Here is a 13,327-nt window from a genome sequence, read left to right as displayed (position 1 = left end):
CCCCGGCTCCCGCTGCCCCCACTCCGGGGCTCGGCGCCGCCTCCTGCGCGCCCACGGTCGCTGCGCCCTCGGCAGAGCAGCCCCGCGGGGGAAGGGGCTGAGCGCTCGGTAACGAAATCGAGAGTAGCCCAAGCCTCGGGCTTCGGATTTGCATGTGGATGGATCCCATTATTACACGGGAACGGCCCGAAATTAGCCGGTGAACGCGCTATTTAAGGCATGCGATTTATTTTTGATCTTCAAACCTGTAGAGCAAGGAAGGAGAACTCCTGGCTGCCAGCCCGCCCTGGCCCGGGTGAACTGCCACTTGTTCACAAGCCAGTACAGCTGTTCCGCTCTTAAGTTCCTTGAGAGGATGTACCAGGAGGATACAAATAGTTAAATTAACCCTTTATTGTGTAAGTCATCTAGTCCAAGCTCTTCCGAACCTGGAAAGAAGGAAGGTTTGCAAGGAAACTATCTGTTGTAGTTGGAAAGAGAAAGTGTAATAGCTCCTGCTCAGCTGTAGAGAGAAAAAGAAGATGGTTAATAATTTCTCAACACTTCCAAGAGGCAGACTGCTATTCTTTAACTTCTTGAAGCCTTATGATGTTCTGTTTTGTGAATAGATTTCAATAAATAAAAATTTAAAGCTGTCACTGCCAGTACTTACAACAGTAGATAGGTGTGTTCGTCAAAAGAAAAGTAACTTAATATTTGAAAAATATAAAATCCACTTCAGAGAAGACAGAATACAAATGCAAGAATGCCTTCCTACTTTTCACAACTTGGATGTGACTCGTATACCTCTACAAACTCCTGAAATGAAGCAGCAGTTGCATGGTCCGATCTAGGTGTTGCCAGTAGTGACACAATTGAAAGAGAGGGTGCATCATAGAGCACGGTTGTAAAACCCAAGCATCTTATCCAGGAAATCTTCCTGGGGATGCTGTTAAGTGTCGAGTGCTCACACGTTGTTCAAGGGTATTGTGTGTATTACAGAAAATATTCGGCCTCTAGCAGTAGCAGAGGGGGTGCCGGAGATGCAACCGCAGTAGCAAGACAGGAGTGGGGTCGGGGATGGGGCCGGGGATGGGGCCGCCTTGGCCGTGGCGGGCGGGGCCCGAGCGCCCTCTGGCGGCCGCGGCTGGTGGCGCGTCCCGCCGGGGCCGGGCCGGGTGCTGGGGGGGGCCGGGGCGCGGCTGCGTTCTCATCTCCGGTGCCGAAAGCAAAGCAACAGTAGGAAATCACATTTTTCTTCTTTTGAAAAGCGCTACCACTGATGTAGTGTGTGTAACACTGTTAAACTCCTTCAGCACCCTGACAAGGGGAAATCGAAGTGCTGCAAGGTTCTACAGCCCTCAGGATGGGGGGAGACGTGCTGAGAAATGCTCAGCCGTGAGTCTTCCGAAGTTCCGGACTCCTAACTGCTCTCTTGAGCTGCAAACTTCAAGCTGGCCACACAAGAAGGCAGCGTGTTGGTGAAACCCTGCTGACCTCGAGAGGAACAAGACCAGGCTTGCCCTGGACTTCTGCGGAGTTCAGCCTCGAGTACACAGGGCAGGGCTGGAGGAGGTCAGACTGCCTGCCTTGGGCAAAAATGTACACCGTATTAGACCCCCAAACTGCGTATGTCTGGGTTCTTTTCCTTGGTAATTCCCTGTCACACCTGCCAGGCCCAGCTTGGTGCGTATCGCTTCCCCTGCCTTCGCTCTAAACTGGGACTCAGTATGTATAGTATCAGCACTTCTATTTACCCACCTTGTGTTTCACCTCACCTACCTGCTACGGGTCAAGTTTTCATTTCTGGTGGTACCTGAAGCTGCTGCCTTTCCATGGCAGACAAAATAAATGCCTGTGAATATACCCAAGAAAGTTCAGATCCAGACATATACATGCAACTGCTTTTGGAAATCATGCTTCTTACCGTAAAGAAATGATGAAAATTTGTAGTATTTAATTCTAGCGTGATTTGCAACAACTTTCTTTTTGCACATGGTCAGCTTTTAAATAAACAACATAATTATCAAAACAGTAAGAAACCGCAGAACAATGTTTTAAAACACATCTGAAGGTACAAGCAACTAAAGACGCCAGAATGTTTAATGCTTCTGTTATCATCATGTGTATTCCTAAAGCACTTCTTCATGGCCACAAAGCACTCGACTCTCAGCAACACAGACCACAGAAGGAAATTTCTAAGCTCGAGCATTTCCAAATGTTCCTTTAGGCTGACTGTAAATGGCATGATTCACCTCCCTCAGACTGTCCCCTAGCAACGATTACAACCATCAACAAAGCTCCACCATTCATCTGCTGTCTGAAAGTGTAAGTTGCTGAGGGATGGGAATAACAGAATTTACAAGGTTACAATACAAGAGTTAAACTCATGGTAATCGGGAAAGGGCTTTTTCTCCTGCTTTGCTTGGGACTGTCGTTAAGCAGCTTTCTTCTAAATATGACTCTACTGTTCATCAACCAACTTCTCAGCTACAAAACAAGTTTACTTTAAATAGACTCTGGAGATGTAAACAATGAATGCCAAGAAAAAAAGGTGGCCAGAAAATTGCTCTGCTCGTCACAGTATCCAGTTCTGAAATGCTATGTTCAATATTATTCATTTTGTTTGGACAAAGGTTTAAAAGAAACTGTTAGTGAAGTTTGAATGAAAAGAAAAAGAATCAAAACTATATGTACTACCAAAACACAACAAAGCTCCAGAAGCGTTTGCCTTCGATTAATCTGAATGCAGGGGGGATGCTGGTGATTTACAGAGTCTCTGTAGCCGGTATCTGAAAGAAAACATTCAGAGAGAAACTCCCAGAAAACTCAGCATTAACCTTTGCTACAGGGAGGGATGTTCATTCAGTGCTGAAACTTATGCCAGATGCATAGGGTCCTGACAGGATTAACGTAATGCAGAACCTGAAATACAAGGAGAGAGTTTGGGCAGGATATCTCATAAACGTCCGAGTCCTCGGAAGATAAATACAGAGTCAAATACACAAGGCAAACAATAAAGTTAATACTGACCAAAAGATGAAGGAGCAATGGTGGTTTATAGCTCTTTGCATGAACTTGAAAGTGAGGGCGGAGTACTTGCATCCCAGGCAAACACAGGAAAGATGGTATAACCTTGACCAGAACCCTTCAGAGAAGCAGCAAGTGCCACAGCAGCAGAGGAGTGCTCAGGAGCCTGAAAGAAAACGCAACAAATTAAGTTAGATTCATAAGCTGAAGAGGTGCTAGAAGCAAAGGCTGGATGTGGTGATCTGAAGTGGTGAGTTCACGTACAGGAGTTTGGGAACTGCATCTCCAGTGAATCAGAAAAGATGTCCTTTGAAGCAGCAGCACAGAGGGGCAGGTGTTTTGTAGCTTTTAAAGGCACGATATGGCCTGGTCTGTTGAGAAGGTGATTACTGAAGAGGAAAGGATCAAAATAGTTGTGTAAAGGCTCAGGAACGCTATCCAAAAGCTTGGATTCTGATCAAGGCACAGAACATAACCAAGGCAGATGATTGCCATGTACGTTCCTTGGTTTCCCTCTCTTTGGCAAAGGGTAAAAGAAGAACTAGACCAGCAGTGTTAACTGGGAATCACAGGATGAGTAGAAGAACCAAGAGGGCCGTGCTAGGGACTGTTACTGGTCACTCTAAAAGAAAAAAGGTAAGTATAGAAAAAACTAAAATGTATCAAATGGAACATCTTTTGATTGTGTTAAAGATTTAACTGATGACTTGAAAATACTTTCAAATCATCAGTATCAAGTCCTATCATCATCACTATCAAATGTCGTTATAAAAACAGAACACGATTTTGAAGATCCAGCACTTTAGGGAACGGTTCATTCCTCATTCTTCTGTTTTGGTGTTTTAGTTATACAAGAGTGTATCAATATCTATATTGATGACATTGGGGGCTAGGTAAAAATAACAGGCAAGCACAATCAAAGATTTTATAAGTGGCCTTGGAAAGTACTTAGGATGGCTAGAGCTGCAGGAAGTGTAAAATCACATGCAAGGAAAACACTCCAAGGAGGAGAAGTTAACAAAGCCTTGGCAGGGAGGTAGGCGAGAGTAGGGTTGGGACCATCAAGTCAGGTACCTACCAAGAGGAGAGCCATTTCTTAGAAGAGTGAACAACATGGGGAAAGCGTAAATTTGTGTCTGTGCTACCTGATCAAACAGCACCCCGAGTTCACTTCTGTGTGCGAGTCAGACAGACACGGCGAGAATTTTAAGAAACTAATGAAATTAAAAACTCCAGTTTTGAGGTGTTGTGACAGAAGGCACAAAACCGAGGTTATCCAGTGATAACCCCAAAGAATGGGTTAGGTAGCTGTTTTACAAGATGTCATTGTTTACTGAATATCCGAAAAATTGGTGATAATTGGCTTATATATCGTGCACTGACCTAATATGCTGAAACACAGAAGGTGGCTTTGATTCTATATGAATTATATAAAATCTTAATCTTACTTAGAGGTCAATGTGAACAGAAACAGATGTTAAATCACATGGGCTTATCTCACTCTCTTAGAAGTGAGATTATTTTTCGATTACAGATGCTTGAGAGAATTGTTATTCGCATTTTAACACCTGTGTTTCACACAACATGCAAGGACTCTACTTTGGTGACACTACTATTCAGAAGCCATTCTTTTCCTTGGCTAGACACATCTCCTGCCTGTCCTCGTACTCTAATGTAAGACTTGTAGGCAGATTATCGGTCAGCATAACTCAGTTCTCTCATTTTTTGATGTTGTAGTATCTGGGGTGTCCAAAAAGCAGAGATCAGACACACATTTTAGTGATTGTATTCATTACACTGTGCACACTGTCCTATCTGATCTACATCAGCCATCTAGCCATACTTTGCTAGTATTTTACAAAGGCCCGTAGGTTACTGCGAGCTGCCAGACACATTTTGATATTCGCAGCACCCTAAAACAGCTATAGTGTGTTACTGCTGCAGTGGAGGAAGCCTTGATGCTCAGGGGGAAAGGTCTGTCAACTATTCTGTTTTCAAGAGGTGGGCTATGTGGTGATACGGTGGACTACCTTTCAAGTGTCTGGAAAGTGGCTAGATACAGCTGAGGGGGTGACGTGAAGGTAAGTTGCAAGATAAGATAAACGAGATTCGTAAGAATCCATTGAGGCTTGTGTCACACTGAAAACAGGCGTAATTCTTGTAATCTCATCAGGGATAAAATAAACAGACACAAACCTCTGTAGAATTTCTGCTGCTGTTCTGATGTTTATGGTAAGAACCAAGAGAGGTTGCAGTCTGTTACTGAATGGGGGCTAGCATAATTGCCCAGTGATACGAAGGTGATTTGTCTTTTGATGGAGATGCTGTAACTAGGTGGCTGTTCTCGGGTCTAGCATGCAGACTTGATGGACTCCAAAACAGGAGGCAGTAGGAGCAGGTGGAAAACATGCACACAGACACCTTAAAAAAACTTCAGTTGTTGGTTACTTCTTTGAGTGCTTGCCCAGTTTTACACTTAGGCTGTGGGAGAGCCCAAGCAGTGACCCATCTGGTCTCCTGCTTTCACAACTTACCCGGAACAGCTCTTGATATCCTCAAGGCAGGGGAACTGCAGTACTGGCACAGACAGCGTTGCTCCAGGACAACTCTGCAACTGTGAAATGGTTGATAAAGGTAGGGCTGAACTTCTGTGCCCACTCTCCAGATGCTAGGAAACAAAATTCAATGAGGCAACCAAGGTTGTGCTGGGTTAAACTCTCTAATGCAGCCACAGCAGCAACCTGCAGACTCTTATCAGTTATCCAATTAAACAGTTTCTGAAATTTGCAGAGATGTAAAAACACAGCCAAAAGTGATAGAAACAGTTTCATCCTTCAGATGTTAAAAGGATTAGGCCTACTTGACACTTAGTTCCATAACAACATCTCACCTGGGTGGGCTCTGAGAGATGGATGAACAGTCTGATCTTGTTTACCAAATAGGTAAATTATGGACAGGTACATTTTAGAGGCAACTTGCTGTTCTGTACACCAGCTTTCAGATCCTTCCGCCCTCATGACATAGGAGATCTGTTTTTCTGTGACATCCACTGTCACTTGGATGCAGCCACCCTCTGCGTAAAGTGTAAGAAAATCCAGATATGTTCCAGATTAGCTGGAGCTCCTGTCATTAGTGTAAGGGTGTGCTGCCCTGCAGGACCAGGTGCTTTTGGCTGGTGTTCCCAGCGAGCCGAGGCTCAATGCTGGGCAGCGTATGTAACCGCATGGAGCCTGTCAGCCACTGAGGGAACTCAGGGGCTTGTTCTGATGATTCGCACACATTGTCTCTTGCCTGTAGGATAATTCAGGGCTTACCCTGTAAACCATACTTAAGGATACAGTCAAACTGCAATTAAGACAACCGAGCCATGTTTAAGACAACATACATGCAGCTCTCTTGGGATGAGAACAAATGGTATTAGAAGAATAAAAAAACCCCCCCACAAACAAAAACAATCCCAGAGAAAGATCTAGAACCTAACACTTTTATAACAGCATTTTTTCCATCCCTCAACTCATACCCCTTTTTTTTTTTTTTTTTAAAATATCCATCACTTCTCACAATCTCACTATTTCCTTTTTCTCCTGAAACAGATTTCAAGATTTCCATGAATACAAAAGTTAAAGACGCTGGGCAAGAGCATACCCGCCACTGTCCCCAGCTCACCTACTTCCAGACTACTTCTGGCTTCCATGAACGTATCATCTGTGTGTAAACATGTCCTGTCAGGCCACAAACAGGAGATCGGGAGATCTCCGGGAAGACAACTAACCATCTAACCACAAGTTAGACAGCAATAAAAGATGCAAAGCTTAATATTTTACCAGTCCTTCATAAAAGTACGAAAAGTTCAAAAATATTCCGACTCCCATTATTATTTTCACTGAACCCAGTAATTTTAGTATTTCTTCTGCTAAATGTAATGCTTCAAGTACTCAAAGTCCAAAACCTCAGATTCCTATAAGTATCATGAAAGTATCTGAAAACTTAGAAGACTGCAGCATCAAACATCAAAAGATCAAGCACTCAGTAGATGAAAGAAATGCAGACACACACACACACACACCAACCAACCACGAAAAATGTTTCTTCCACCAAGTCAGAAGAACGACTTCCTGAGATATAGCCTGGAGGACACAAAGACTATATGGATAAGTTTTGAGAGATTTACGTGCAAGGAAAATTGGACTGATGGGAAGAATTTAAATTCAGGCTAATTAAGAAAACCCACGAAATCATAGACTTCCTTGTCACCATGTCTGCTCTTATACCGAAGTTGCAAAAATCAGGTTTGAGACCGGTTGTTGAGACAGGACTGGCACTCTCATAATGCAACGGCAGATCGTAGCTAGTCTTGTGACCAACTGCTCAACTCTCGCACTCTGTAAAATTCATTGCTGAGAACTACCCTGTCACGGACATCACAAGAACATTGTAAAAACTCAACCTTGGAAAGTGATTTCAAATGAAATTTCTGAGGAAAAGAGCTGAGTAAATATTTTTCCCCAATGCATGCTCTTATTTAAATCTGAAATTACTAATATGTATTAATAAAGTGCAAGCACAAAAGCTTTGACATCTGTTGTTAGCATAGAATCTGCCATGCAGCCCAGAATTTTCAGAAACGAAGTGCCAATCTACACTTGGATATGATCACGTATGATCCAGCCTCAGGTTTTCCCTTCTCTTATTTCTATTTGTATGTGATACATTAATGTGTAACATCACGATTGTTGAAACATTGGTGCTGTGAATGTCCAAAAGGAAATCAGCTCTTGAAAATCTAAGTAAGAAGGGGTCTCTTGTTTGCAAAGGAACTGAATAAACTCCCCTTCAAAGGAAGCACTGCTGTACAAAGCCATCTTCTGCAAAAGCAATAAGGAAGCAAAATATAAAGTTTAAAATTAATAACTTCTATTATTTAGATTTTTGGAAAAGGGGAAAGAATGTACTTATTGAGTTAGACCCACAGTTTAATTGCTGTTTTTCAATCGAATGTTAGAATAGGTTTCAAAAGATGGTATTCTTGTAAAAAGTTTATTCTACAACCATCTTTAAGTCACTAAAACTGGTATTCCAAAGGGAATCAGAAGTTTTTAAAAAATACCACTAATGCCATTCTCCTTCATCTTTAATTATTTCTTTTTTATTTTTGTAAGTCAAATGAGGCAATATATTGGTATTCCTAAATCATCCATCTTGCATTTTGATGAGTTAGTCTACCATCATTGTTCTCAGTTATGAAATTTCAAAGTCTCTTCGGAATACTAATTTCATATTTATAGGTTTCAATTTTTTTGATTCCATCCTATTTCCCTGAATCTTTTTCTCAAGACAGTTGCTGATGTAAAATTTAATATAAAATATTTAGTCACAAAATAGTATTGCTTTTATGCACATTGTGGTAAGATTTTTTTTCCAATAAAACTATACCATCTTCCATAAAATCCTGAACATATTAAGCACTGTGATGCAGAACAAAATTACACAGGGTGAAACAGGTACCAGCACAACAGTGAGATTATATTACATCAAAAAATTTTAATGGTCCCAAATATATACTCAACAACTAAGCATACACTCAGGGGGGCAAAAAAAAATTATGACACAAAAGTGACCACATCTAGAATTCCACTCAATCTTTAATCAAGAAGGGACAAACAAATCCCGCACCTCCAAAAAAAAAATTCTGCAGTTTAAAGGGCAAAGGGAACAGATTTAAAAAAAAAAAAAAAAAGAGAGAAGAGGAAACTTTATATTTGTCCCTCCCCATAGAGGATTTTAAAACCTGTTGTAGCTTGACTAAAATGTTCAGAATGTATGATTTCAAAGGCAGGTCTCTTTTATACAAAGAAACTGCTGGCATCCTTGACTAGTGAAGAATTACGGCAAAACCCGCCTTTTCTTCAGAAGTCTCATACATGGTCCAAGAAAGCATATTCTGATTGTAGCAACCAACCAGCCAATCCAGAGTTCCACTAACAAAACTCCTGCCCTGTTGGCTTTGTGTATGTGTGGTTTTGTTTGTTTTTTGTTTTCCATTTCCTTCCCTGAGAAAAGGGCAATGAATGTGTGGTCCAAGCTGGAGAGCTCAAAGGCGCAAGTCTTTCCCCTAAACGAAATATTTCCACTTCTGCTCCTTTGAATTGGCACTTGATTGGCAGAAATCCGTTTGTATAGGTTGATCTGTGTCACACACAGTAATTCACAAAAGATTGCTGCTTTGCTGTGGTTTGTTTTGTTTTTGGAAAAACTATCCTTCCCCAAACTGGTAACGTTCTTCACCAGTTGCCATTATGATGAGTCAAGCTTTGCTTTCTTTGACAAAGGTAAAGTTTCCTCTTTATCTTCATCTTCATCATCCTCTTCATCATCGTCAGGATAATCTACAAGCCCAACAAGGCCTCCCTACAAAGACAAACACAATTACTGTAATTAAGAAAGTGTTTGCACATTGATACTTCACATTTGTATTGGAAAATGGTGTTTGCACAGTGTTGCCATAAGCACACTGATTCATCAAGTTTTGAATATAATGAAACGGAACAACAATAAATCCTTCAGTATGACTGAAAAAGACACTGTCTGAAAAATGCTTACATGAATAAATCCAAAATGGAGTTTTACCTATCCAACTGGACAGAAATGTTTCCAGTTAAAATTTCAGAAAATCCAAAAATTTACTTAGGTTTGCTAAGTCACTGCAGCTTTATCTGTAAAGATGTAATTTTATTTTTACTGTGCATAGCTGACTGCAGCAATGAGCAATCTGGAAGCACTTCAGAAACATTCAGAATACCCTTCAATTTGAATTTTCGAATTACGATACTTTTAGAACACAGTCTGTCTTCACAGAAGCTAGTTTAAATGTGTAGTAACTTAATGAATTTTTTGTGTAATATAACTGAATGAGGTCTACAGGTTACAAAATTTAAACAACTTGGCAGTTGAAAATGAACGCATACCTCGTAATATTAAAAACTCCCTTGTACTGCAAATAACCATAAATTTTAAGATTAGGCAGCTCTGGACCCGTGAAGCAGCAGCATAAACTTCTAAAACTTCCTCTAACTACAGTACGTTGCAATTTCTGAAGCTTAACCAGCATTTGACTATAATGGCAGCTATTGGTACTTTACTCAAAGATCAGATTACTTATTCAGGTGTCTCATGACAGACATACAAACCAGAAAGTTTCAGTCAACTGTATACCAAAACAACTCGAGAAACGATTACACGTTCTGTTCACATACAACATACACTGAGTATACTACACATAACAGGATCAGATAATGTAAAAAACAGTTTCAACAGTGTTTTTATTACAGTTTGTGACTAGGGCACACTTATATACAGTGCACATTTTATTGAAAGAAGGCGGCTTATGCCTGAATCTATGAACAGTTTTTCAGTGCATATCCAGTGTAACCTGAACATTTTTCTTTTGCCACTATGACTTGGAATTTTGGAGCCAGTACTGTATGCAGTGTGATCCATAGGGAAAGACTCCATTTCAGATTCAAGGAATTACGCTGCCTGGAAGAGAACAAGCCTCCAGCAGAAATACAGAACAGACTGAAATAAATTCCAAGCCAATTCTATCCCTTTAAAAAAGCACTTGACTAACTACTGTATTTTTTTCATTGATGAAATAAATCTGCTTCTCCTTCCTCCACAGAAGGATCTAGAAGAACTGTCACTTAGTTCTACCATCAGTCAAACTCTTCTCATTCAGGATTTTTCAAAAAAAGGTAACCTGAACACAAACTCTTAAGCCACATTTGACTATAAGAAAGAAAAAAACTTAACACCCCTTTTGCCTTTACTAGAAGTTATGTGAACAAGCAGTGTGGTGGCATTAAAAAATAAGGATTAGTCAGTTATTCTGAGGTTACCTGAGAATGGAGATACATACCTGACCTTCCAGAAATGAAAATGCTATGAAAGTAAACTCTCATTATCCAAACAACACTGTACCTATAGTACCTCATCTGACCCCTAGTGCTAAGAAAACACCAATCACTTTATTTCCCTGACTTGCTTTAAATAGAGTTTTAGCCAAAAATCTGGTAAAATCCAACAGCATCCTAAAATGTACTTAAAAATGCTGGGTTTGGATATTCAGGTTATACTGACTCTTAAATGGGATTTCTTCTTTGTTTCAGTATGTTCCCACCCAAAAACATGTGTTATATCAAACAGTAAAAAAAGTCATTCTAGGATATTAAAAATTGTTTGTTTTGGCTTAGAGCAACCACCCCTCCATAATATACCTTGTTTCTTTCATGTGCCAGTTACATCATTTCGAACAACATTAAAAATGGTAGCAGTAGGGGGTGGTGGGACATCATGGAATCTGGCAAAACTTAGCAATGTTTCCGAAGTATTTCTATATTTCTACCCACCAAACATCCCTGTGCAATTTAACAGAAGTAAAGCATTGTCTGTATTTCACAATAAAGATCACTGCAAACAGTAGCTAGTTGTATGTGTTGTACTTTAAGAGTCTGGGCATTAAAAGAGCTTTTATTTCTTCCTTTTACATACATGTCAGATCTCCTTAAACTGTTAAAGGCCAGACAAAACATACAGGCAAACCTGACAGTCCAGTGCTACTTAATATGTAAGAATTCACACAAACTTGAGAGACACGCTAAAGCAAATTCCTAGTCTGTAACAATGAAGTCAACCTATGTCCATTCAAAATTACCTTAGTTGTAATTGCTGCCATCTGAGATGTGCTTTTAGAAACTGATCCTGGAGACCCAGGGGACCCTGGGGATCCAGGAGACCCTGGGGATCCAGGCAAGTTACTTGCAGACGACTGGCTGGTAAGGTTAGATTTTGTACCACTGGAAAAGGAAAGCTTGAAACTTGGGCTCTGACGACCTGAAAGGTTAGTTTTCAGAAGCACTTCCTTCTCTTCACTCTCTTTTACTGGAGAGAAAAAAAAATAGACAAACAATCAAACCAGCCCCCACACAAAACAAAACAACCCCAAAACCAACCAAACAAGGCAGTATTATTGAGCAAAACATTTAATTACAAATCATTTCGCTGTGCGCAAAAAAGGCTTAATACTTTATGTACAACCTGGTAAAGCGAGTCATCATAGGCTTTTTTTTGGTACTACTATACTACCTAGCAGCTGCTGTCATTGGTGAGGAATGAACACCAATTCATGGTATAGAATACCAATTCATCGGTATTCTACCAATGATATCACCTGAACATTACATCAAAATTTGAATTATAAACCTGAATAAATCACAGGAAAACTTGACTATCAGCTAAGATTGCCATTCAAATGCTTTAAGAAGTCAACAACAATATTTTGTATCATTCTGCTTTTGCAGATAACAAAACTTGTTTTGAAGGGGTGGTCCACCAACTTGGTGGCACAATTTCAAAATCTAAGACTTCAGAATAAATATATGCAAATCCTTCATAGCAGTAGGCCTAAAAGATACACATCATGGCTTCTGCATAAGCCAGATAGCATTCTTCTTCTCATCACTTACATTTTTTCCTTTCCATGAATTTACTGATAGGGTCCATAATATCTTCATCATTTTTAGTTTTGTCAGAAGGGGGCACCACTGCTTCTCCATCTTCCATATCATCTTCATCGGTATTAAACCACATTTCCTCCTCATCCTCCAGGGTTCTTGCATCCCTTCTGTATCTGTGGTTTCTCAAAATGGAGCGCATGCTGCAGAACAATAAGTTTTAAAACTTTTGATTCAAAAAACAACTCACATCAGTAATAAAACGTCTACCCTCATTTTAATTGTACAAGTCTCAAATTTAAATACTGATTAAGTTATTTTATTTCCTGCCACAAGATTTCTTAAAGTTCTGAAATGTCAAGATGTCCTAGTATGACTAATGAGGATTAATTTTTAACGTGTTTTCAAACTAATTCAAGACAATAGAAGAAAAACAGATCTTGCTAACAATTCTTAAGAGTAACTCATCTATTCACACAAGCAGTCCACTTTGAATGAAACTACACATACAAGTAATACCACTTGCCAAAAATAAACAGAGTAAAAAGTCCTAAACTTCCTACTTTTATACACCATAACCTTTTAACCTCGGGTAACTGTGTACTGAGGAAGGGAACTTTTAATCTGGAAACAGGAGGAGTGACTCAAGTATTATATGGGATTGTTAGATTTGCCAATGGAGTAAAAAAAGTGTGACAAAAAAGCATCCTCTGAAAATTCCTTTGTATATTCTATTTCTAAGTAATTTTGGTAGAGCTTACCTAAATATCTACTCCTACAACTAACTAACATAAAAGGAAACCTGACAC

The 13,327-nt window shown here is 40.1% G+C and overlaps 1 protein-coding gene across 1 annotated transcript in view; it reads right to left on the bottom strand.

Moving 5' to 3' along the window:
• Positions 1-8,530: 8,530 nt before the first annotated feature.
• The window catches only part of PPP4R3A (protein phosphatase 4 regulatory subunit 3A), a 45,144-nt gene continuing 40,347 nt past the window's right edge, over positions 8,531-13,327 (bottom strand). Inside the window, exons 13-15 of the mRNA XM_065636301.1 lie at positions 12,531-12,721; positions 11,720-11,946; positions 8,531-9,417 (exon numbers count right to left, since the gene is read on the bottom strand). Of these exons, the coding sequence (XP_065492373.1) occupies positions 9,304-9,417; positions 11,720-11,946; positions 12,531-12,721 (532 nt within the window). The 3' untranslated portion in view covers positions 8,531-9,303. The remainder of the gene's footprint in view (positions 9,418-11,719; positions 11,947-12,530; positions 12,722-13,327) is intronic.

Source organism: Caloenas nicobarica, chromosome 5 (genome assembly GCF_036013445.1).
Source record: "Caloenas nicobarica isolate bCalNic1 chromosome 5, bCalNic1.hap1, whole genome shotgun sequence".
NCBI lineage: Eukaryota > Metazoa > Chordata > Aves > Columbiformes > Columbidae > Caloenas > Caloenas nicobarica.
The sequence above is the reverse complement of the archived record's forward strand: the minus strand, read 5'-3'. Positions and strand labels throughout refer to the sequence as shown.